The 26230-nt window shown below is 64.4% G+C and overlaps 1 protein-coding gene across 1 annotated transcript in view; it reads right to left on the minus strand.

Annotated features, from left to right (window-relative positions):
• Positions 1-487: 487 nt before the first annotated feature.
• Positions 488-26230, minus strand: part of EFNA2 (ephrin A2) — a 42202-nt gene continuing 16459 nt past the window's right edge. Inside the window, exons 2-3 of the mRNA XM_074164038.1 lie at positions 742-1031; positions 488-540 (exon numbers count right to left, since the gene is read on the minus strand). Of these exons, the coding sequence (XP_074020139.1) occupies positions 488-540; positions 742-1031 (343 nt within the window). The remainder of the gene's footprint in view (positions 541-741; positions 1032-26230) is intronic.

A 26230-nucleotide genomic window follows, 5' to 3' on the forward strand; every position in this document is an offset into this window, starting at 1 on the left:
CATGGGAGCACGTGGGAATACATGGGGATGTGCAGGAATACATGGGAGCACATGGGAATACATGGGAGAGCGCAGGAATACATAGGAACACACAGGAATACACAGGAGAGCGTGGGAATACATGGGAGTGCATGGAAATACACGGGAACACACAGGAATACACAGGAGAGGGTGGGAATACATGGAGGTGCGTGGAAATACACGAGAGTGCATGGAAATACATGGGGGCGTGAGGGAATACATGGGAGCACACGGGAATATATGGGAGAGCACAGGAATACACGGGAATACACAGGAATACATGGGAATACATGGGAATACACAGGGGCACTGCCCGGGGCTGGCAGGGCCGTGCCTCTGCTCTGGTGCAGCACCTTTCCTGGTGCCCGGTGGGGCTCCCGAGGGGATGAGACCACCTCCCCATCATCCCGTGGTCCCCGGAAGGTCCTGGTCGCTCTGGTGGCCACCCCGTGCCCGTGGCCACGACTCAGCCCCGGCGAAGGCCTTTGGCACCGAGCGTGTGCCGGGCGGGAGCTCCGCCTGGAGCACAGGGACACGGCTGGGTCTGGGGGCTTCGCAGAGATTTGGGTCACCAACACAAACCGAGCTGCGGCTCCGTGGCCGGGTCCGGTCTGCACCGCGGGGAGATGCCCGGGATGCACCCACCAGACCCCCCGGGCACCCCCTCTCCCCGTTGTGTGTGTCCCCCCCCCCTTTCCCCCGCTGGCGTCCCCCACTCACAGATGTAGTAGTACTCGTGGCCGGGTCTGAACTCGAAGCCCAGCGAGAAGGGGGTGAAGAGCTGGAACTTCTCCGAGAACTTGAGGGGCCCGTTGGGGGAGTTGGGCCGGTTGCACTCCCAGCGCTTGAAGCCCTTCTGCCGGTGGTCGCAGGACGCGTGCCCCTCGTAGTTGACCATGTAGAGGATGTAGCGCTCCATGCGCTCGGGCAGCGGCTCCTCGTAGTGGGGGCAGTAGATGTCCAGGTAGTCGTTGATGCTCACCTCCACCGTGTAGTCCCCGCGGTGAAACCTGCGGGAGACGTCGGCGTCAGCGGGACCCCACCTCACCATATTCCCGGCCCTGGGAACGGCCAACCCTCGGTTTGACCACGACCCACGGCCAAACCCAGCCCAGCCTTGCACCGTCCCACCCCATCGCCCCCTCCCAGGCACCCCCAGACCCTGACACCCCCTCCCCAAAACCTCCCACAGGATTAACCCTCTTTGTTTTACACCCGATAAACCGGCACCGCTCGGTAGCGAATCACACACCCACCCCCATAAAAAAAAAATAAAAAATCCTTATTCAGGCGCTGCCGTGGCCGCGCTGGCACCGCCGCAGCTGCGCGCCGCAATCCCGGTGTAATTTGCGTTTCTGGCACTGATTATCTGAGAGATTAAGGGATTAGCGGCGCTGGAGAAGGACGTGGCGCACGCTGGCAGCCGCCCCCCTGCGACAACCCCCATCCTCAAACTGATGCCCGTGGGGGGGACGCTGCAGACCCCCGGTGCTACTGGCGAAGCTCGCTGGCCACACTCACCGGCCCCCCCAGGAGCCAACCTGGCATCTTGGCTTCCCCCCCCCAGGCCGTGTCGAGTACGTTTTCTTTGCTAATTAATTGGAGGTTCCTGCGGCGCGGCTCCTCCGCCAACAGAGAGCCCCCACCTCGGCACGACCAGGGATGGGGGACGTCTCACGGCTCCAGGGCCAGCGCTCCCAGACCCCAAGGAGCAGCTCCACAGGCATCCCTGCGGCTCAGCCGGAGGGGTCAGCGGTGGCCTGAGTGGGATGGGGACGGTGGCCACAGCCCCCCTGGCCACCCCAAAGCAGCCTTGGGGCTCCCCGACACCCCCCGAGCCCGCCTGAGTCTCCAGCAGCTGTGAGCAGGGCTGAGGTTGGCTCAAACTCATCACACAGGACACCCCAAGCATCCCTGCATCCCCAGGGCAGGCGGGGAGGGCAGCAAACGGCAGAAGGTGACCCAAAAGGCCCCCAACACCCCAAAAATGGGAAGGGGGGACCAAACACGGGAGGCGGGGGGGGGGGGGGGGGGCTGGTCCCCCAGCCTTACCGGAGCAGCCGAGCGGCGGCGTCCAGCCCCCATCCAGCTCATTACCTGCTTCATAAGCACTCTGATCACACAGGGAAATACGCTAATTAAGGAGAAGGGTTTTTCTCTCTCTCTCTCTCTCTCTCCTTCTCTCTCCTTTCCCGAGTCAGTTGTGCCAACCCTGCCCCTGGCAAGGTAACATTTTAAAATGTAAAATTAATACAAAGGGCCAGGATTTACTGGGAAACAATTTTCAAACGCATAAAAAACAATACCAAAAAATTAAAAAAAAAAACCCCAACCCCCTTCTCTCTGCCTTTTATTTAAAAAAATTATTTATTTTAATGATCGTTATTAAAGTCCAAGCAAAGGCGATTGTACCAGGAGGGCCTGTGCTTATCAGGGGAATAATAACAATAATTATATTTTTTGAAAAAAAAAAAAAAGAAAAAAATCAACTAACTCCAAGGGCCTTCTCGGGACTGACAAATTGTTGAATTAAAGCTGATTAGCGGTGATAAATGGCACAGACGGAGACGGGCGCTGGCGGGGGCTATGGGGAGGGGTCACTCTGTGCTGGGGGGGACGGTGGGTACTGAGGAGCCGCGGGGACCCCCGGGACGATGCACCCCAGCCTGTGGTGAGCCCTGGGTTCCCCTCAGCCCCACCGAACATGGGAGAAACCCTCGTGCCCCCCCGACACCCCTGCCTGATGCCCCTCGGTGTCCCTGTCACCACCATCCGTGGGCCCACCTTCCCACCCAGCCCCACACATTTGGGGTCACAAGGCACAAAGTCGGGATTAAAGCTAAGGACAGGTTTTGGGGGTGTGGATATGGAGTGGGGGGCTCCAGCCTTGGAGGGGCTTGCAGCTACCCCCGGCTGGCCACCCCCCAGCAGGGCTGGCCAAGGGATGGTGGCACCCTCACACTGGACTGCAGGGGCAGCGTCCTGTCCCCGTCCCTGTCCCCATCCGTCCCCCCCTGTCCCTGTCCCCATCCCTGTCTCCATCCCATTCCCTTCCCTGACCCCATCTATGACCCCCATCCCATCCCATCCCATCCCATCCCATCCCATCCCATCCCATCCCACCCCATCCCACCCCATCCCATCCCTGTCTCCAGGGACAGAACGGGTAGGGGATGTCCCCATCTGCCACTGGGGACACCCACACCGCAGCCCCCTGAGTGCCAGGGGGGCACCGGGGCTGCCACCCCCGGAGCCACGTGTCCCCAGGCAGCGGGTGACTTTGCCTCGGATCTGACCCAGCTTTTCCTTGCCGCTGAATCTTTATTTATGCCTCCATTTCCCTCCTGCTGATTCACCCCCCTTCCTAGAAATATTCCATTTCTGCCTGATCCGATATTCCCTCCCGGCAGCTCTGCCCAACGCTGTGACACGGGTGACCTGGGGACCCAAAGCAGCCGCTCGGTGGGAGCATGGCCGTGCTGTGGCACTGGGAACCCCCCCAGTAAGGTGGACGCGGGGACGGGGGTCCATGGAGCCACTCTGTCCTTGTCCTGTCCCATCCCGGCCACCGGAGCCACTACGGCCCCCGGCTCAGCGTGGGACCGGAGCTGCCACCACCTCCTCCCGGCTGCCTTTGGCTTTAGGTCCCCCCAGCACCGATGGGGTGACACCCACACCGACAGCCCAGATCTGGGGGTTACCGGGACGTGCCCACATAACGGGGTGCTCACACCGAGCCCCGTCCCTCCGGCGGTGACCGCTCGCAGCCACCTGTGGCTCTGCGGTGCCACCGGGATGGCTCTGCGATGCCACCGGGACCCAGCACCGGGACAGCAGGGATGGATCCAGCACAAACCCCCCCCCCCAAAAGCTGTCCCCAAGGAGTGTCACCGGCAGCACGGGGAGCGGCGCCGGTGCCGGGACACGCTCAGATAACCGAATTTGCTCACAGAGGCGCGTGGCGGAGGCTCACGCCGCGCCAGCCCCGCGCGCACGCACGGAGCCGTCTGTTAATTTGTTATCGTTTAAGTCATTCAGTTCGCAAAATGTCAACAGCATTTTAAAAACCCGCCACCTGGAAAGCGCGCTGTCGCCCCGTGTAATACCCGCAGCAGGGCTGCCAGGCCACGCTAATTAAAATGAGTGGGATTTGAACTGTCTAAACGAGGCACATCGCTAATTCGTCTGCTTCAAAATAGGAAAAAAAAATAAAATAAAATGTGCCTTTTGGCGGGGCAGGGACGGGGCCGAGCCGGGTGCCAGTGGCCCCTCTCCATCTCCCCGGGTCCAGCGCGCTCCCGGCGAGCCACGGCGAGCTTGCAAGGAGCCACAGCTTTGCCAAACCACGGCCGGGGGCCACCAGACACACGCGTGGTTTCCACTCCCCACGGGTGCCATGCCCAGGGGGAGCGGGACAAGGAGCCCTGTCCCCATCTCCATCGAGCCCTCGAGTCATGGGGACACCAGCTCAGGGCAAAACCCCGGCTCTTTGGTCCACTGGGAATGGCAGGGAGGGAGAGGAGAGACCCCCCCTTTGGCACACCGACGAGTGCCAATTCACATTTTCAAGCCAAATGGAAAGCTCAGCTTTGAGCAAATTCAGGTTATTCTGGGAAACGCACAGTCCCAGCCCCTCTCGGCAGCAGAGACCCCGTGTCCCCCCGCCACAGTGCCAGGGCAGGCTCCATCCATGGCTGATGCCATGGGATGGGGGCTGATGCCATCACTGGGACCAATGTCCTGGACCAGGACGATGCCATGAGATGGGGCTGATGCCATCACTGGGGCCAATGCCATGGCATGAGGACGATGCCATCACAGGGATGATGCCATGGGACAGGGATGATGCCATCACGGGGCTGATGCCATGGGATGGGGCCGATGCCATCACGGGGCTGATGTCATCACGGGGCTGACGCCATGGGACAGGGATGATGACATCACTGGGAATGATGTCCTGGGCCAGGGCTGGTGCCATGAGACGGGGCCGATGCCATCACCGGGGCCGATGCCACAGCCCACCGTGGCCACCGGACCCCCGCCGGCGGGCACGGCGCTCACCCACCGCCAAAGGGGTTAACGCGGGAGCTTTGTTTTTCGCTGACAGAGACGGATGGCGCGGGCTCCCGCCTCACCCCGGCGGGATGTTACACTTGACAATTGACTACTCGCAGCTTTCAGCTCTGTCAGCTACCATTAAGGCTGGGATCCTGGCTAATTGGGTGCTTCATTAGGGGCATTCGTTACTGTTAGCACTGCCTGACAGCCGGGCCTGCTCCGCCGGCAGGGCAGGGGGCAGGAGGGCTGCTCGGTGGGCTCCCGGCCCCTCCGCTGCCCCCCACGTGTGGGGGGTCCGGCATGGAGGAACCCCCCTGGGACACCCCATGGGCTCACCAGCGCACCCTCCCTGGCACGGCCACGGCTCCTGCCCCACGGCAGCACCGCAGAGCCCCAGGGGGTGGCTGTGCCGCGCTCCCACCCCCCACCACTTGGGGGTCCCGGCACCAGGACCCGCCACCCGCCGAGCCCGGTGCTGCTGGCACCCACCCCGTTCTCCCCCGGCTCCGTCTTGATTTGCCTTTAATTGATAATTTTCCTGGTGCCGTCACGTGCCTGCCCCTTCGCACGACCGGCGCGGGAATCCATTGGAGTGAAATTGCCTGGGATAAAATATCAGAGCTCAGGAAGCAGCTCCGTCGCCCTCCCCTCCTCCCGTGCCCCGGTGGCACCCCAACGCTGCCCGTGCCCCTCTGCCACGCCGGGCAGGGTGGCATCTCTGTGCCGGGAGCCCGTTGGCTTCCAAAATTTTCACCTCCCAGATATTCACCGTGGAGGGGAAAACCCCTCCCGAGAGCCCGTCCTGCAAACCCTCGTGCTGGAAGCATCCTCGCCCCAAGACCCCCGGCCCCACGGGGCAGAGCCCCCCAAGAGAGCAAACCCTGCCCGTCCCCAAACCCCCCCCGGCTCCCCCAGCCCCGGGGTCTGGGTGTCACAAGCCCCCGACCCTCATCCCGGTCCCCCCCACGGTGGCCGGTGCCTCATTTTCCCCTCTGGGGGGGGGAGCAGCAGGATCCCCCCGAAACTCCCAAAGACGGGCAGTGACCCAGCGCGGGAATAAAGCGCATTTGTCTCTCGGTCTCGCTACACCCTGCAAGAGCAGCCAGTGTCCCAAGGGTTAAATAATTCAGATTTTTCTTTCCTGAACAGCTTGAAAAGAGATATGATTGCGCTCACTGAAATACGGGGGGGGGGGAGATATTATGGATGGAAAAGAGCTATTTAAGCTGAAGAACAGTGTTGGCACATAAACAAATGGGTATGAACTGGCCATGAATAAATTGAGGCTGGAAATTAGGAGGTTTGTAACCATCGGAGGAGCGAGGGGCTGGAAGGGGCTCGGGGTGGCGGGGGCAGCGGGGCTGGGGGGTGGGGGGGGAGCGCAGAGTGGTGCCGGTGGGGGGGTCCCGGGGGTCCCCCGGCTCCAAGGACACCCGTCCTTGCAGGGCCAGGCGCTGAGATACTTAAAATCTCCCTTACGCTTTCATCTCCCGAAATCTCCTTCATTCAAATAGTCACAGCGTGATCAGGAGTAATAAGCCTATTACAGAGCAAAATAAAACACAGCAGCAACCCCCCCCCACTGCCCCCCTGCCCGAAACCAGCCCCCACCCTCGCCCGCCGCCCTCTCGCTGCCTTTTAAACACAACCTGATGAAAATTCAGCGGCGCAGCGGCCACCGCCAGCCCGCCGCCAGCTCCCTCCTGGTCCCCCCCCCTCGGGAAACAGGCATAAAGCGGCTCCTCGGCGCTGGGGGGGACGGGGGGGTCGGCAGGGAATGGCCCCCGCGGGAGGAGGCGTCCGCCCGGCTCCTTTGGGCAGCGTTTGGGCTCTTTTCTCCATTAATCCCGTTGCTCAGCCGGTTCCTGGCGTGTCCATAGCCGGCGATGGACTTCACGCTGGGACGGTTTAAGCCGGTTTTCCCGTCTGTTTCCCATCTCCTCGGGGCCGTCGGGGGGGGTTTGGGCCACGTGTGGGTCACAGTGTCCCAGAGACAGAACCGTTCCCCCCCTGCTCCAGAGCGGTCGTGGCGCTCGGGCAAATGAGGCAAAAGCCATTTGCGGGGTCCGGGAGGGGATGGAGCCGGATGCGCCCGGACGCCTGGGTCCATCCGGCCTCGCTCCAGCAGGGTCGGCCACCCCCCCCACCCTCTCCCACCGCCCCAAGTGCCAGGGTTTATTTTAACCGTGTTGGTAAAATATTTGGCATGGCCGGAGAGCGAGCGCGGCCGCTGTGGCACCAGCACCCGCTGCCCCCCAAACCTCCGCCGGGATGTGCCGGGGGATCCCGGCATCCCCACCCGGCCAGGCCCCGCTGCTCGCGGGAACGAGAGGATGCTCGGGAACGAGAGGATGCTCGGAGTGACGGCAGGAGCTGCCCCATCCCCGGCCCCGTCTCCCTCAGCCCCGCGGAACGGAGGCGGTGAGGAGCCCCGGTCCCGGGGGGGCTCCGGCAGCGTCCCCAGCGCGGCGGCGGCCGGGCAGAGCGGGGAAGCGCGTCTCGGGCTGCGGCTCACGGAGCGCCTGTAATGTGGTCCTGGGGGACCCGCCGTACACACACCACCTAAATTATTTAATTTCTCCAAACTGCTGCACCTTTATAAATCATTAAAAGCTCCTTTTGATCTGTGTTAATGAGGTTTCCTGAGTGCGGTGGTTGGAAACGCACTTTGGTGCCAGATAGCGAATCAGCTAATTAAAAAAATAAAGAAGGAGCGGGCGGGAGGGCGGGGGGGGCGGGAGGAGGGACGGGCACCGGCATGGGGGGACGGGCACGAGGGGTCCCCCAGCCCCGGCCGGGCGGTGGCAGTGGGTGCTTTAGGGATGCCTGTTACATTTTTCTCCTTTCCTTCCCTTTTCCCCAGGGACGGGGACACTCAGCTCTCGCCGCTCGTCCCCACCCCGACGGACGAGCAGCCGGGGCCCGCCAGAGCGGGAAAGGCACCGTCAGGCGAAATCCGGCAGGAACAAACCGAAAGGCGGGGACGGTGGCGGTGGAATCATATTTGCTTTGGAATTTCCCAGATGTTTGAACCCCGTGCCCACCGGCTGCGACTCTGCGGGGCCAGCCAGGGCAGCGGGTACCACCCCAGGGGTTGAAGCCCCTGTCGCCCACTGCCCCCCACCCAGGGACCCTTTCTTTCCCTGAGCATAAAACCCAGGAGCTCTTCCCAGGAACTTTCCAGCCGGGAGCACAGCGGGTCTGGCTGTAACCATGTCACCTGGAAATGCCAGTGATGGCCAAAACAGGGGCAGGACGGGGGTTGTTGGTCCTCCTGATCGCTGCTGTGGGGTGTGCGGGGGGGGTCCCCGAGCCCCCAGGGTCGGGGTAGGTGTGGAGAGAGGCACGTGGGGACCATTTCGGTTGGGGACGGCGGGTGCCATCCCTGGAGGCTGGGAGCCCGGGGTGGTCCCTTTGTTTCAGCGCTGAGCCCCCAGCCCGGATGGTGCTGCGGGGAACAGTCCCCTCTCTTTGGGTAGCGGTGGGTCGGGGTGAGCCCCCCGGTGACACCGGTGGGAGCCGTGGCCGGCGGGAGCCCGACGGGTCAGGCAGGGAGATAGCGGCAGAGCGGGTGTCAGCGTCACTTCGCCAGTCCTGACAGCTTTAATATCAATATTTATCTCAACTACAAAACTCCGAGCCCGGCTACATATTCAGCAGCTCGATTACAGTTATCTGGAATGACGGTGACGGCTCCCACGGACGGGAGGTTACTTTGGGCTTAATGCCGTTTGACAGCCCCGGTGCAGCCATGGCCGGCGGCCGCGGCAGGGACAGGGATGGGGAGACAGGGATGGGGATGGGGGGACAGAGATGGGGACGGGGATGGGGGGACGGGGATGGGGGGACAGGGATGGGGATGAGGAGACAGGGATGGGGATGGGGGGACAGAGATGGGGATGGGGAGACAGGGATGGGGACGGGGATGGGGACAGGGATGGGGAGACAAGGACAGGGACAGGGATGGGGAGACAGGGACGGGGATGGGGGAACGGGGATGGGGAGACAAGGACAGGGACAGGGATGGGGATAGGGACAGGGATGGGGAGACAGGGACAGGGATGGGGATGAGGACAGAGATGGGGATGGGGAGACAGGGATGGGGACAAGGACAGGGATGGGGAGATGGGGTCAGGCTGGGGACAGGGACAGGGATGGGGAAACAGGGACGTGGATGGAGACAAGGATGGGGACAGGGACAGGGATTGGGAGACAGGGACAGGGATGGGGACAGGGACAGGGATGGGGAGACAGGGATGGGGACAGGGACAGGGATGGGCAGCACCACCTGTCCCCATGGCCTGAACCGGAGAGACCGAACCGTGCCAGCGGTGGGACCGGCAAACGGCACAGCACGGTGTGAGCACCCAGGGCCCCCCCTGCAGCCCCCTCTTGGCACCCCCCCGCCCCCGGCAGCGCTGGCACCGGGCGGCTCGACCCTGCCTGCTCCGACGTGCCCTCGCCAGCCTCTCCCTCCTGAGTCACCGGGGCCGGCCCCGCGTGCCCCGGCGTGGCTTCGGCATCACCCTCCCTGAGTCACCCCCAGCCGCAGCCCCCGGGGGACAGCGCGCTCCGGCATCAGCAAATCCTTAACGGATTCGTCATTTTCCCAGCCAAAACCTGGCAGTTCTGGCCGGGTGCCGGTTTGCAGCGGTGTCACCGAGCGGGGGTTCCGTGGCACAGGCGGTTCCCCGGTGGGCACCGTGCCCGCGGCACAGGGCGGGGGCCAAGCTCCCTCCTCCTAAAAATTGCTTTATTCCCACCCTTCTGTGGGTGCGGCAAAGGCCACCGGCCCCGGGCGGTCACGGCGAGCCACGGCACGCGGCGGCAGGACCAGCCGGAGCACGCAGCCTCCCTGGCGGATTGGGGAGGGCAGGGCATTGTGGGTAATGTATGCAAATTCCTATGCAGAACCCACACTCCCCGGCCGGCCAGCGCTTTCCACCAGCGATGCCGTTGGCCAGGGACCGGTGCTGGCCCAGCTGGGACCAGGGAGCCGCATCCCCACCGCCCGGCCCTCCCGAGGCTCAGCCCTTCATTTAGGGATATTTCCCTTTCCCTCCTTTAAATATAAATGACAAAAATCCCCACGGCCGCGGGAGAGCGGGGGTAACCTCGTCCCGGCCGCGCTCCCACAGGAGACAACGGCTCCTGTTACCTGGGGCAACGGCGGGGAAATTACGGCTGGCATCTAAATTGCCATCATTATGCTCCAGAGCCAACACTCCCCATTTACACTTTATTGTCATCTTTCGCTTTAGGGAGATGCGGGGATATTAGAGGACCGGGTGACAGAGTGGGATGAGCTGGGATGCACGACGAGATAGACACGGAGATAAATGGGTACACCCGGAGCTATTATTTCAGCCTGTTTGCAGATCTAGAAAAAGCAGCAATCCCCACTCCCCGGGGCTGAGGGGAGGCTTTATAACAGAGAAGAAAACAAAATTTGTTTAAATGCAAGCGCCAGCCTGCCAGAGCGGCGGCGAAGCGCCGGCACCGCGTCTCGCAGCCGCTCCCTGGACACACGGCACGTCGGGGAGGTTTCCCACCAAATCTGTGCCAAAAACGCAGCCGAAGCGGCCCCAGGTTGGCTCCTGCCGTGGCAAAGCCTCCCCGGTGCCAGGCACCGCGGCAAGGGAGCACTCGGCCACTGTCCCCTCTCGGCCACCCTCCAGGTGACAATTCTCTTACAAGAAGTGCCCTCGTCAGATTAATTTGGGGGCAGAACCACCCCGGCCGGCTGCAGGCACACCGGGCGAGTGACAGTGACCTGGATGGAACAATTCTTCTCATGGGCTTTCGTGTCCACATCGCCGCTCGCCAGCACTGGGCTGGGGCTGGTACCCCACGGCGGGGATGGTACCCCATGGTGGGGCTGGTACCCCACGGCAGGGGTGGTACCCCACTGTAAGGCCCCCCCAAAGGTACTCACAGGCACCCCAAAGCAAATCCGCGCTTGATACTTGAAAGCCCGAGCTTTTTCTCTCCCCCCCCCCCCCCCCCGTCCCCTGCTTTTTTTGCAAAGTTACACAAAGAAATGAAAAAGCCAGTGGGAAAAGCCAAATTTGAGCATCGCTCCTGCACTGCACGGGAATCACGGCATAACGGGGCCGGGGGGGCAGAGGAAGGGAGAGCTGGTAGGAAAAGTGGAGGGGGAAAAAGCTTGGGCTTTCAAGTATTTTCAAGGAGAGAAAAAAAAATAAAGAGAAAAAGAAAAAAAAGAAAAGAAGTTCAAAAAATGAGCAGCTTTTCAGGACAGAGCCAGGGCTGCTCCGCTCCCCGGCCCCGTGCCGGGCTCCGGCTGCAACTCCAATGGGAACCTGCCACAGACTTTGCCTTCTGCCTTGGGGATCCCTTCCCACCCGCCCGCCCGGACACGGGGGAAGCCGGAGCTTTGAGCAGCGCCCACGTTTGGGACCAGGTTGGACCGGACGAGGCAGAGCTTTCACCCCGAGCACTGATGAGGCGGGAGCTGCTGCTCCACGGTGACAAAGTCCAGCAGGATGGAGCCGGGGGGATGGATCCTTCAGGAATACTCTATTTTCCATGTGCCGGGGGGGACAAACCCGCCCCCTAGCCAGGTCCTCATCGGGCAGCCCCTTTTTGGGGTGCTCTACTGTCATCCCCCCCCAACCGAAGCTCCCTGGAACTGTACCGGCCGCTGCAATTCACAGCGCTGGCCCTTCATTAACCTGGATGCTCGTTAGCCCAGCACTGAGACTAATCAATACTGCCACTAACGGACTATCCTGAATTAGTGCATTTTAACCTGGTGGGCCTTAGGATATTGGTCATTTTTCCACTTAATCCAGCAAGAGGAGCTTTTCCCTCTGCGGGTGCCCGGTGAGCGTGGCAATGGCTCGGGGAGGGACGTGGGGACGGTTTATCCCAACCAGACCCGTCCCCCCCAGGTGCTGCCGAAGGGGAGCGGGACCCCTGGCCCAGGAGCCCTGGAGGGGACGGAGACAACCAAACTGGGAGCCCTTTTTCCCCAGGGACTGTCACTGCAGGCAGCGCTTTGTCACCAGCTTCCGGCTTTGCCACCAGCTTTTGGTCGGCCCATGGTTCCCAGATGCTCCTGAACCTCAGGGAGCACCATCAGCGCAAGGGAAAGGCAGCCTCCGCCCCACGGCCGTGGGGCTGGGGACCCCCCGGAGGGCTCTGCAGCCTCTACCCCAGCACCCCCAGGTCCCCAACCCTCCGGTGCCACCGCATCCCCGCAGCCTGCCCAAGCCGGTCCATCCACGGGTCCATCCCACGCCACAAGTGACGGACCCCAAGTCCCCGTCCCCTCCCTGTCCCCCACCCCAGCCCGGCCCCTGCGCCCTCCCCAGACCCCGGGGCAGCGGCAGCCGGGGCCGTTCTCCCCCCCGGCACCCCAGAGCCACCCTCCCCTGCTGCTCCCGCCTGCCTCGCAGCGCCTCTGGCTAAACAGAGATCAGAAATGTTAGATCTTTCTTAACATCTCCTGCCAGCGCTGTCAGTGGCCCTCTCCAGAGTACCGGGGCCCTCTGTTATGTAAACACGGCACATTCTCTGTCAAAGATTAAAAAAAAAAAAGGCTCATTTGCACATAAAAGCAGCCTCTGCACTAGTTACGGGCACTGTGGCATGTAAGGAAGACTGTAGGTTAAACTCAGTAATAAAGCCGGGCGCCCCAGAGGTCCCCGCTCCAGCTCCCCCTCCCGCAGCCCAGCCCGGACCCTGCGGCCACCGAGCGGTGCTGGCCACGAGTCCGTGGGCTGGGGACTGGTGAGACACGGAGATCCTGAGGGGCGAGATGTGGGTTAACGGCCCCAGTGCCCCTCGCTTGGCCACCCTGGGACCCCCACCCTGACCTCCCTGCCCTGACACCCCTCCGTGCCACCCTTGTGCCGGCCACTCGCCCACGGGACCCCCAGACCCTGCCGGATCCGCGGCCCAGCACCGTCCCCATCCCCTCCGCTTGGCATCCCACTCATGCTCGGCCCCTTCCCACATGCCTGTGGCAGCGCCACGCGTGCCCGGTGGCCACGAGCGGGGCTGCCCATTGCCCCCGTGCCCCGGCACGGCTCAGCCGGTGGCACCACCGGGCACCGCCGCAGCAGCGACTCCGGCTAACGAGGCCCAGGGAGCCGCTCGCCTCTTGAATCCCAAATGCAACGGCATCTCTCACTGCCAGCCCTCGGCGCAGAGGTGAAGCGGTGCCCGCTCCGCTCCTCTCCGGTGGGATGGCACCAGGGGGTGGGGGGGGGGGGAAGAGGGGGGCACCAGCCGTGGCTGCCCCTCACCCTCCCCGGGGAGCACCCGTGCCTGCCTGGCTCCGGGGATGGCGGCAGACAGCCGTGCGGGCAGCCGGGCTCCACGCAAATTTAATCAGATCAGAAATTCATTGTCGGGGAGAGAGAGAGGGAGAGAGAGACGGCGGCTGGAAAGTGTAACGGTAATTGTGTTAGAGCCGGCAAGTCCTGCGGCCACGGCTCGCCACGCTGCTCCCGGAGAGCCACGGGGGCACGGAGGGGTGGGGGCCGCGGGATGAGGCCGGCGGGATAGGGATGGTGGGATGGACACGGTAGGATGGACACGGTGGGATGAAGATGGCGGGATGGGGATGGTGGGATGGTCACGGTGGGATGGACATGGTGGGATGGACATGGTGGGATGGGGATGGGCATGGCAGGATGGGCACAGTGGAATGGACACAGTGGGATGGGCACGGTGGGATGTATACGGCGGGATGGACATGGTGGGATGGGGATGGTGGGATGGGGATGGCCATGGCGGGATGGGCATGGTGGCATGGTCACACTGGGATGGGCATGGTGAGATGGACATGGCGGGATAGACACAGAGGGATGGGCACGGCAGGACAGACATGGCAGTGCCGGGGCAAGGAGCTCGCTGGGGGCCCAGAGCCCCCCCAGTGCCAGCAGGGAGCAGGCAGAGGGGATGAGGGTCCTGGAGGGAGCAGGGAGAGGGCGAGGGGGGGACGAGCGGAGCTTTGCCAACATGCGGCCAGATGGCTGCGGAGAGGGCAGAGCCGCGGCAGAAGGTGTTTACGGTGGCGGCTGACAGCAAAGGTGAGAGGGGCAGCGGGCTCCGGCGGGGGGGCAAGGGGAGGAGAGGCCGCCCGTGCCCTCCCCATCACAGCCTGCCACGGTCCGGCATGTGTGTGTGTCCGTGCACACCCTGCCCGACACGCGTGTACCCAGGTACACCCTGCCGAACACACCTGTGTCCACGCACACCCATCCCAGCACATGTCACCCGTGCACCCCCGTGTCCCGCAGACCCCCACCCTGACATGGATGCTCCCGTGCAGCCCCCGCCCCGCTCACGTCCCCCCCAGACGTGCTGCAGCTCCCGCAGCCATCACGCCCGGCACGTCGCTCGCAGCCGGACGCCAGACACGTGCCAGCCCGTGCACGAGGCCACGCGTGCTCATACGTGCTCCGGCTGCTCACGCTGAGTGCCCTAATTAACAGGTCTGGCGAGGCGGGCGGGCGCTGATAACGGGCGCGGGACGGGAGCCGCTGGGGGTTATCTGCTGGCGACAGCCGGGCCCCCCACCGCCCGCGCCGGCTCTGCGCCGCAGCCCGCCGGGACCGCCAGATCAAGGCGCCCATTCGGGGGTCTCCCGCAGGGGGACGGGGTAAACAGCCCCCCCAGGGCTGACCTCGTTAGCGCTGCCGAGCCCCGACACTCGTTAAGGCAGAGTCTCCAGCACCGCGGCCACACGGCATGGGCAGCCACACCGTGCCGGCCTCTTGTCCCATCCAATGTCACCTCCCTGCCATCGCAGCGCCGTCGCAGGGGCGAGGGACAGTCCTTCCTCGGGGTCCCCACCCTCCCCGCTGGAGGGAGATGCTCAGAGCGGCCCGTCGGTCCCCGTCGTGTGACAGCCACCATCTCGCCTGTCCCCAAGGGCCACCATCACCCAAACCTGTGGACCCCTTGAGCGTGGGGCGCACACCCCAGCCCGGTGCGGTGGTGGGAGGGGTGGAAGCAGCACCCCGAGCCCCCCAGCTGCAAAGGGCACCCGGGGAGATCGGTGTCACCTCAGGGTCTCTGAGCTGAACCGGCCGCTGCCCTGGTATTCTCCAGAGCTGTTGGTGACACCCTGGAGCCACGGCCAGGACTTGGCACAGACCTGTCACTGCTGCTGCTGCAGCAGCCACTGCCTTTGTGCCTCAGTTTCCCCATCCAAAGGCTGGACCATCCCGCCGGGAGCGGGTCCAGCAGCACCAGCAGCGAACCAGGAGAGCCCTCCCCACCCCACTTCAAGGCACACAAACACGGACAAACACGTATTATTGCATTATTTCAGTCGTCGGCCACTTTATTTTCCGGCGGTGTCTCGGTCCCAGGCGGTGGTGGGGGCCGGGGGGTCGGGGGGGGCTCAGAGGTGACTCTTTAACCTTGCAACGCTTTAATTCACAGGGAATTTCACGCAGGCGGCGGGAGCGGTGTCTGAGCGCGGCAATTTGATCGGCAGGAGCCGGGGCCGGCGCTGGCCCCGCAATCACCGCGAAAACGCCGACGAGGTGGAAATTGGCCGCCCGACGCGCCGCCGGCACCCAGCGGGACATCCCCGGGGGAGGGCAGAGGGACACGGCTCGGAAGGACGGACGCAGCGGGCAGAAGGGTGGCAGAGGGCAGGGACCTGCCCGTTTACCCCCCCCAGCCCCTCGCCCAGTGCCACCCCAGTGTCCCCGGGGGACGCCAGGCGGGAGCCGGACCCGCGGTGACCCCCACTCAAAAGGACAAGGCGGGACGTTTCCCCCCAGCCCTGACGGTGACGGGCTGCGGAGCCGGCGGAGCCGTAATTTATCACGCCAGCCCCTGACAGCTCCCTTTGACGGGGTCCCCGGGGGGGCCGAGCGATGCCTTTTGTCTGCCCAACAATTAATTATTTCCTGGCTAATGATGAACTCCGACTTGCAAAGCAGGTAGCGGCTGTGTGCAGGAATGAGAGCCCTTCCCTCCCTCCTCTCCCTCACCGTGCCCCCTCCCCACCACGGGACCCCCCCACGGTGGGCTGGGGGACACTGAGGGTAAGGCTGAGTTTTGGACCCCCCCTGCATCCCACCATCCTTCCCACAGGCACATTGTCCCCCAAAAAGGGCACCCCGAAGCCAGATGGCCCCACAGGCAAGAAGGAAGGTGCCAGTTCAGAGGCCGGGGGGAAGGTGCTATCGGAGCCAGCGGGGGGGGGGATGGAGGCCGCTTTGGGGGTGCCGGCGGGGGGGTGCTGTGCTGCGGCAGCACATGTCGGCCGCGCCGGCGGAGAGCACTTTAAGTGCCAGCCGCTGCGACCGCAGCCCCAGAGCCCTCCACGCCGAGGAGCTGATAACTGGATGATGGGTCTGCGTTAATGGAGAAAATCCATTTAGGTTCACTCGATACTCTCCCACAGGCTTTCATTACACCTCGGGGGTCCACGGGGCCCGGAGACGGCCAAGCTGCGAGCCCAGATCACATCTCTGCCGCTGATCTGCCTCGCGGCAGAGGCTCTGCTGGGATGCGGGGAGGGATGAAGGGAGGGATGTAGGGAGGGATGCACACGTGGGAAGGGATGTGGGAAGGGATGCAGGGACGGATGCGGCGAGAGAGGCACGTGTGGGGAGGGATGCGGGGTGAGATGCAGGGAGGGATGCGGGGTGGGATGCAGGGAGGGATGCGGGGTGGGATGCGGGGTGGGATGCAGGGAGGGATGTGGGGTGGGATGCAGGGAGGGATGTGGGAAGGGATGCAGGGAGGAATGCGGGGTGGGATGCAGGGAGGAATGCGGGGAGGGATGCGGGGAGGGATGCAGACACGGGGAGGGATGTGGGAAGGGATGCAGACACGGGGAGGGATGTGGGAAGGGATGCAGGAAGGGATGCGGGGTGAGATGCGGGGTGGGATGCAGGGAGGGATGCAGACACGGGGAGGGATGTGGGGAGGGACATGGGGAGGGATGCACATGCAGGGAGGGATGCGTGCACGAGGGCTTCAGCCCCAGCTCGTGGCTGCAGGCGTTGAGAGCATCACCAGCGTCCCGCTGCCCACAGCCCCGCGAGGGACAGGCAGGGGCAAACCCTGGGGGGTGCAATGGGGTCCCCGCCCTGACGCAGCCCCGGGGAGCCCAGCCCGGCTCGGTGCGGGCAGGGCAGCGGGGGCGGGCTGGCGCAGAGACCCCCGGGGGCTGCCGGCAGCAGGGAGGCGCGCTCGGGCCGGCCCCCCGCAACGGAAAAAGCGACGGAGCCGTGAAAAGAAGCAAAATAATTATCGGGAGCTCCCAGCTCGGCCTCCCCGCCCGGTGCTTTCTGTTTAAGGCTAGTTAATAGCTAGTGTTCTCTGGTTAGGCCTGAATGACATTTCCAGAGTTATAATAACTGAGCTATTACTTGCCGTATTGATGCATTCCCCCTGCCGGCAGCCGGCTCATCCCGCGCCGCGCCGCCCGGCCGCCGAAAGCTCCTTTAGTCAATAGCACTTCTATTTTTCATTACTCCCTGGAAATGTGGCTCTTGGAAGCTCATCCGTCATTCAATTACGCCCTGGTTCAGTCCTATCATACACGTGTCATAAAGTTCCTCAGATCTGAACTGCTGTTAATTTTCTGCGCCATCCCAAGGGGATGCCCGGGACGTGCCTGGAAAGCAACCAGGCAGCCGAGGGCATGCCGGGTACGGGCGCACCGGGGAGCGGGGGCTGCGGCAGCGCCGACGGGTGCCCTGGTACCCCCCCACCTCCCCTGCCCCAAGTCACCGAGGAGCCCGGACACCGTCCCCTCCCCGGGCGGTGGCAGCGAGACCGGCAGCGCACGACCTTGGCAGCGCAGGCAATTTATTCCTCCGGCTGGTTTATTCTTTTATCAGGTGTTGGTTTAACAGGGTGAGCTCCCCCCCTTCCCCTTCCCCTTTAATCCTATCGGCATCTGTGTTCAGCACGTCCGTACACAGAATAATCACCTGCCTGGCAGATTTGTCACTTCACCAGATGTAATCGGGGAACTTTTTTTTTTTTTTATTTTTCATGAAACTCTCCCTCATTTTCTGTTTCTTAGAAGCTGCAGCTCCCGGGCAGGCGGTTGTCGCAGGCGGTACCTGCTCCTCCAGGTCATTCCTCCCCAAATCCCAGGCTTTGCCGTGTTCTCCTTCGTCCCCCAGCTGGGGTTTGGCCGTGGGGAGGATGGGGGGGGCAGCGGCTCCAAGGAGGGATGTCAAACTCCCTCCCTCCATCCCCTGCTGCGCTCCTGACCGGGCACAAACCCATGGGCCGGGGGGGGAAATGGGCACAGGATGAGACTGGGGGGATGCTGGGGGCAGAGGGTCTCAGTCCAGACACCCCCCAGGCCCCCTCTGGTCCCCAGGGTCGCTGCGTGGCGAGATGCCGGAGAAGGGACGGGCGCTGGGATGTGCTGCCGCTGCCCCTGGGCCACCGGCCACCCCACGGGCACCGGGAGGCACACACCGATGTGGGGGCACCTGCCATCTCCAGGGGGGTTGCAGAGGTCGCCCAAACACGGAGGAACCGCAGGCAGCGCTGCCCGACGTGTCCCTGCGCGGATGACAAGGACAGAGGGTCCTTCATGGCCTTAAAAATTCAACCCCTCAGAGGCACCTTCACCCCGTTCCCCTCCACAACCCCCCCGGGCATCCCTCCTCCTGCTTCCCCAGTCCCCCGCACCCTGGGGTACCCGTGGCCGGGGCTCCCCGCGCTCTCCCGTCCCCGGGGCCGAGGTGGGGGTCCCATCCAGCCCCCCCCACGGCCGCCTGGGTGGCCTCGGCCGCGCGGCTCTGCCCGCCGGCACAAGGACAATGACTTGGCCGAGGTCCCGCTCCTCGGCACCGCGTCCCCGCGGGGGCCTCCCACGGGCTGTTTTCCCTAAGCCGGGACGGACACACGCCCCGGCAAACGCCGCGCGTCACTTGTCACCCGCCGGCACAGCCGTGCCGTGCCCCCGGCCACGCTCCCCCCCCCCCCCCCCCCCCCGCGGCCCCTTCCCAGCTCCGGCCACCCCAACGCCCTCCCAAGCTCTTCGCAAACAAACATCCCCCGTCAGGAGGATGCCGCCGCCGCGCAGCCGGGGACAACGCCGGCCACGGGGCTGCCGTGGGCTCTCGCAGTGCCCCCCCGCCCCGGGACCACCGCCAGCCCCTCGCTCCAGCCGGCCGGAACCGCTGAGCTGGGAAACTGAGGCACCGAGGGGTCTGTGGGTGCTCGGGGCGAGGTGTGGGTGCTCAGCCGGGATGTCCCCACCCCGGGGACCCTCCCCAGTGGCTCCAGCCCCACTCGGCAGCTCGGGGCAGTGGCGGTGCTGGGTGGGCACCCCCTCCCAGCCCGTCATTCCCCCCATTTTCCTTCCAGAGACTCAACGCTTCGCTCTGGGGCACGGCTAATGACTGGCCTAATTGATCTCTGACGAGGCTCTGCTCCTCGCCGGGGAGATCGATGCTGGAACCCGCTCAAGGCTCTGCAAGAAGCCGCTTCTCCCCGTCTCCCTGCCCGCCCGGCCGGGCAGCACCGCCCCTCGCCCGCAGGGAAGCGCCCATCGATCGGGAGGAGGATCGATGGGATGGAGAAGAGGATGGAGGGGAGGGCGGCCACCCCCACGGAGGGGAGCAGACCCCCGGCCAGGCTTTGCTCCCCCTTGGTCCAACCCCGAGGCACCGCAGGTGACGTCGGTGACCGTGCCCGGGGCTGGGTGACCCTCCCGGCCACGCCGACGGTGTGTCCCCCCCCCCACCATCATCCCGAGCTTTCTCCAAGCAGCAGGACCTGCTTGTGCCACCGCTGATGGTGACTGGCACGGCCACCACTGGCCGTGCGAGCCCGCGGCGCACACACGGCAACGGCCACAACCGCCCTTTGCTGGGTTTGTCCATCATGGCTCCGTCACCCCCCTCCCCCCAAAAAAATCCCCCCTGTGCGTTCCCCGAGCAAAACGACGTTCACCCCACAACCCATCCGGAGGGGGCACGGGGTGCCACGGCCCGACCTGGTGCCGGATGGTCAGGCTCAGCTCTGCCCACGGCTGGTGGCCATCCCTTGCCGCAGCCTGGCACCCCCGGCTCCCCCCCAGCACGGCCGGGCTCTGCCGCCAAGCACCGCGGCTCCCCGGGGAGCAGAAGCCATCCATTCGCGGTGACCGCAGGTAGGGCAGGTTTTACCGACTCACCGGCACGGCACTGCCGCAGCCGCGCTCACCGGGCCAGGGGCTGCCACCAGCTCGGTGGCATCCGGCGGGGGGCACGGGGAAGCCCCTCGCCCCATCCAAGGAGTCGGGTGACCGGGGGTGGCAGCGAGGGGGGGCTCCTCCCCGGCACCTCCACCACCGCGTGAGGCTGGAGGGGAGTGGGGATCCTGGACCCCCGGGCAGGGGAGGGGGCGAGCACCCATGGCAGGGGGGCCAGTGGTGGCCTTCACCAGCCCGGGGGAGGTCACGAGGCCAAGAGAGCCACACGCATTTCTTCGCCTGGCTCTTCCCCCCGGCTTATTCCTTCCCCTTGTGCTCCCCCGGCCGAATTTGACCTAATTTGGCGAGATGGGCCGGGGTCTGCACTTCTCAAGGCACAACGGCCCCCCCGCCCCTCCCCGCTCCTTTCACTGGGGTTTAAGCCCTTTCGCTTTGTCCATTCACTCCAAAACTAATCTGATTAAAGCCTTGCCCGGGGGGCTCCCCCCTCCCTTGCCCCCGCTTCACCCCCTCATTCCTCGGTGGGTTTTGGCAGCCAATGTCGAGGTGCGGGCACCGCCATGCCAGGGACGGTGGTGGCCTCGGGCCACCGAGGTGCCCCCAGGGAAGGGGCACAGGGTGGGGGGGCTGCGGGGGGAGAGGGGGCAACCGGGGTCAGCAGGACGGGGATGAGGGCAGCAGGGCAGCGGCAGCAGCTCTCCCCATCCCGCTCTTTGGGGAATCCCTCCCCTGTCTCAGCCATGCCTCACATTTCGAGTCAGCCTAAAGGAGCTTCTGAGAAGGCAAGAAATTTAGAAAAAAAGGGTATATTTTCATTTTTCCCCCCTCTTTTCACCCAGGAGCTGCCCTTCACCGAGGACCGGGCAGCGCGATGGGCACCCGCCTGCGGGCAACGATGGGCGAAGCCGGACCCCGACCGTAGCCACCCCTCGCCAGCCCAGAGCCCCCCGGACGCACACGAGACCTGGACGCGGTGCCCAGGCACTGGGGACAGCCAGCAGCCCCCGTGTCCCAGCCCCGTCCCCCGGGACCCCCCGGGACCCCGGCAGCACCCGCAGCCCAACCTCCCCACCCAGCAGTGTCGGAAAGGGAATCATTCCCCAGCAGAAACTTTCCAGCCTCATCCCACTCGTCTCCCCACGTGCTCCAGCCCACCCCACCCCCCCCCAGCCCCCAAACCACCAAATGCTCCCCCCAAAACCTTAAAAATTGATTTCAATTCACTTTGGCCCAGCTCTGCACACAAATGCATTCGACACGGGCACTCTCCCCTGGCCAGGATTGTATGCAAAGGCAGTTAGGGGTCAATGAATAATTCATACTCCGCTGTCTTTCAGAATTATACTGTGGAAAAATAAATCTGAGACTATATAAAAAAAAAAAAAAAAAAAAAAAAAAAAGAAAGAAAAAAGAGGCTGGGGGGTGCGGGGAGGCAGCTCTCGCCCCTTCGCCCCCTCGGCCAAACTCGGCCACGGGGATAAAAGCGTCGGCATCTCCTCTTCCATTGAGCAACTCCACATTCAGGTCTGTGCGGAAACCACCTAAAATCCTTCCTGTGCTTTGTTCTGCTGCCTTTTCACCCGCCCCTCACCGAGATGGGGAGAGGGGGGGGCCCAGAGGTCTTTAGCGGGGGGGTCCCTTTGAAGAAACCCACTCATCCGTTCGGCTGGTTGAGTTCAAGGGGCGACGTGCTGGGGCGAGCGGGGGGCTGGGGCGAGCGGGGCGGGGGCTGTCCCGGCCGTGGGGCCGGCGTGTCCCTGCCCCGGCTCGGCCAGGACCCCCCCAGCACCCCCGGTATCACCTCTGCCTCCCGCCAATGGACTTCGCAAGCCCAGGGGGGAGGAGGAGGGAGGCTCTGCCCCATCCTGGAGGGGTCCTGGGGGGCTGGGTTTTGGGGTGCCCAGAGCATCAGTGCCCAGTGTGGCACCAGCCGGTGGTGGACCCATCATCCGCATCTCCCCCCCCCAGCTGGCGGGGGCCACGTGCTCACCGCACGATGCGCTAACTGGGAAGGAAAGGAAGCGGGAGTCACTTTAATTTGGCTATTTAAAAATAAAGAAATAACACAGGCTTTGAAAGCCCGGAGGGGTCCCAGCGGAGAGACCTCCATCTCCCCCTTCAAAGGCCGCCTCTGCTTTCTTCCCCCCGTTAGCAGCGCACAAAGGTGCACGAGCACTTTCGTCTCTGTGGAAAGACCTTTTTAATTGGTTCCAGGCAGAAGGTTAAAATCTCTCCCCTTCCCTGCGCGCTTTCCTAAGAGGGGAAAGGGAAAAAAAATACACCAGAAGAGGCCGAGGGGAGGAGGCAGGAGGAGGGTCTGTATCAAGCCAAGGCAGCTCTGCCCGACGCGGGGACACCCGGGGCCAACGTCCCCCCTGTGGGGTCCAGGGTGGCCGAGGGTGAAGGGGATCCCCAGGGAGAGCAGGGGCAGCCAAGAAGGGTGCGGGGGGGCAGAGCGGGCTGGTGCTGGGCTCTGGAGCAGGGAATGCTCACGGGGAAGAGGGGGATGCTCGGTGCGAGGATGCTCGGTGCTCCCGCGGGGACGTGGGTTTCGAGGGTTTCTGCAGGGATTCCCCAAAAGCGCGGGTGGAGAGGTGCTGCCCGTGGGGAGGAGGCTGGGCTGGGGGCTGCTCCCACCTCCGCGCATCCCCCCGGGGCTGCCCAGCACCCTCGGCACATCCCCATCCGCCCCCAGCCCCACCACGCTGTCTCCGAGCATCACGCGCGGTACCCCAGCCCCTCGCCGGTCCCCCGTCCCCTGTCCCCCGTCCCCACCCCGCGGGAGCCGCCGTCCTCCCGGCACTTGGGTTTCCTTTCACGGAAGGGGGAGCTGAGAAAAACGCATCAATTATTGAGCCGGGGCGCCGCGAGCCCGACGCGTCCCCCTTGCTAATGCCGCTCAGGTAGAGCCGCGCGGAGCCGCAGTCAGACACCTCCTAACACGATTAGCTGCAGGGCTCTTCCAGCGCGCTTCAAGGTCAATTTTTCTGAGGCTGACAAAAGGCACGGGCGGGCAGAGGCTCCCCCCACCTCGCCACGGCTCGGGACTGGGCAGCAGGATGCTGGGGACCGGCACCGGTAGCCCCCAAGTGATGCCACCTGGGCAAGGGGACATTCAGGGCAGGACGGCGGGGCTCCCAGTGGGATGGGGAGACGACGGGGATCCCAGCAGGACGGGGACACCGCAGGGGTCCTGGTGGATGGGGACATGGCAGGACTCCCAAAGGGACGGGGAGAGAGCGGGGCTCCTGGTGGGATGGGGGCACGGTGGGGTTCCTGGTGGGACAGGGACACGGCGGGGCTCCCGGTGGGCTCCCAGCAGGATGGGGACATGGCGGGGCTCCTGGCGGGATGGGGACATGGCAGGGGTCACGATGGGATGGGGGACACAGTGGGGCTCCTGGCAGGACGTCCCCTGGCAGGACTCCTGGTGGGACAGGGGCACGGTGGGACTCCCGGTGGGATGGGGACACGGTGGGACTCCCGTCCCTGGGACATGGTGGGGTTCCCGTCCCCAGGACGGGTCCCTCCCCAGCAAAGCGACCCCCGTCACACCGCGGGGGAGGAGCGGGTCCATCCCGGCCGCCTGCGCACGGAGCATCAATTGGATCCAGATGTTTCCCCCCAGCAGCCGGAAACCGCTTCCCCCCACCCGGAAAGCGCTGGGCAGCCCCTTCCACCGCCCCACACCGCCTTCGGTGGGGACGGGCAGCGCGGGCCAGCCCTGCCGGCACGGCCGTGTGCCGTCGGGGCAGGGAATTACCCCGGTGTGGTGAGGCTGGGCACAGGGGGGGCAACGCCAGCTCTGCCACCGCACTCCCCTCCACCACCGTCTGCTCCCTCGCAGCCAAAGGAAAAGGGGAGACGGGCACCCGGGGCTCATGGAAGGGGCAGGAGCCCACCAGGGCTGGCGCAGGGGATGGGACAAAGCCCTGGTGGAGCTGCTCTGCTCGAGGAGAGCCACCTCCCAGCCCCAGAGTCACCTCTGCAGACACGGTGTCACCCCCCAGGCGCGAAGTTTCCCCCAAGGCGGCCGCAAGAGCATCCTCTGCCCCGTGGGAGAAGCAGGGCTGGGTGCCCACCAGGCTGGGTGCCCACCGGGCTGGGTGCCCATTGTGCCAGGCAGACAGTAGCAAAGCCCAAAAAATATCCCTAAACTCAGTCCGGGAGGACTCAGCTCCAGTGTCCGGGTGCGAGCGGGTTGGGAAAGGGCTGGGAGGCGGCTCCGGGCAATGCTGGACCCAGGTCGCCACCAAAGCCGTTCCCAAGAGGTCTCCTGAAGGACACCAGGACCCACGGGTCCCCGTCTCCCCCAAAAGTCACATCCTGCTTCGGGGAGCATCCCCAGGGCTGCGCGTCCCCGCACGGGACAGGGACGTGGCTTTCTGCCCCCTCCGACCTCGGAGCAGAGCGAGGGAAACCGCAAGAAAACCTCAGGAGCCCGTCTGAAGAGCCGGAGCCTGAACTCACCCACTCGCACCTTATTTAAAGCCCATCGCAGCTTCCAAGCCCTGCAATGATGCGAGAATCTCAATTACCATTAAAAGAATGCGCTTCTGCTCTTTGCATTATGGAGAAAAGCCTGAAAACCAGCCCCTGGGGATTAAACAACTCTAGACAGGAGAAGAAGAAAGGGAAAAAAAAAAAAAATTCATGTAATTCATATTATTTAAAACCCGGCGGTTGGCAAACCAGTCTCTCAACTGGAGGGAACTGGGGCCGCTCACACCCCGTTGGAGGGAAGGCAGGGAGATTACCAGGGCTGGGACCCAGGATCCTGCCCCCCCGTGCCGCTCCGACGGCAGGATCCTGCCTTTAAATGGGTTTTTAAACACCTCGGAGCTGGTGGGACGCCGCACGCTGCAGAAGGACAGCGCGTTATTTTTATCGTGGCGTTAGTTCCAGTTTAATTGCCGGGATGTTATTAACTGCAGGGAGCAGGGGCCGGGCAGTGGGGACGGCGCTGTCGGTCTGTCCTTCCTCGGTTTCCCCGGACGTCCTCGGCGGAGCGGGGTCCGAGACCCAGCACGTGCCTCTCCTCACAGGGCCACAGCTCCGGGCTGCGTTTGGTGACAACCAGGGACAGGAGCCTCCCGGCTTGTCCTCTCCTACCTCCTCCAGCCCGGACACTCCTTCTCCTCCGGCTCCCTTCAGCAGTGCCAGGACGGTGGCTCCCCCCAGACCCCCCTCCTCGCCCCACCGCAGGTCCCAGTCCCCTCCAGTGCTCCGCAACTGGGGATGCTCCCGCTCATCACCGATTCTCCAGCCCTGGGGCTCCATCGCACCCCATCAGCCCCCCCCGGCCCGGGGACCCACCGTCCTCCCGCAGGTTCCCTCCCTCCCTCTTGAAAATCGCACGTCTCCGATGGGGCAAAAAGCCCCTGTTTTGTGCCAGCGCCGGTGATGGTGACTCCCTGGGGACATCGGGAACCGGGACCCCCCGCTCGCCTGGGCTGCTCCGGTGCAGGAAACCTCCCACCAGCAATCGGGAGGTGCCTGATTCCTTCCCAACACTGGAGCCGAGCTAATCCTGGGCGTCACACCCCAAAGACCCCCTTGGGGATGCTGTCACGGGGACGCCGTCACGGGGACCCCTCTGCCATGGCCGTCCCCACGTCTCCGTCCCCGCGGCTCCCGGCGGCGGAGCGGGAGGGAGGCAGGAGCGGGCGGCCGAGCGGAGCTGCTGCTGCTGCTGCTGAGAAATCACCTCGGAGGGAACAAAACCTGCCAGTCAGCGATCTGCCTAATGGCAGACGGGAATTAAGATACCAGAAAATGCCCTCCCGCGCCTGCCAGTGCCTTCCCAGCCAGGTGCCTTCCCAACAACTTGTTTTCCCGGGGAAAGCCAGGTCCGTGCCGGCGCTGCCGCCGCGTGCCCAGCGATCTGGCTCGCACCTCTCCCACCACAGCGTCCCCCACCCTCCTGGCCGGGCCCCCGCAGCCCCGCTCCGGGTCCCACAGCCCCTGAGATGCCGGTCGGGGTCA

This window comes from Numenius arquata, chromosome 25 (assembly GCF_964106895.1).
Source record: "Numenius arquata chromosome 25, bNumArq3.hap1.1, whole genome shotgun sequence".
Taxonomy (NCBI): Eukaryota; Metazoa; Chordata; class Aves; order Charadriiformes; family Scolopacidae; genus Numenius; species Numenius arquata.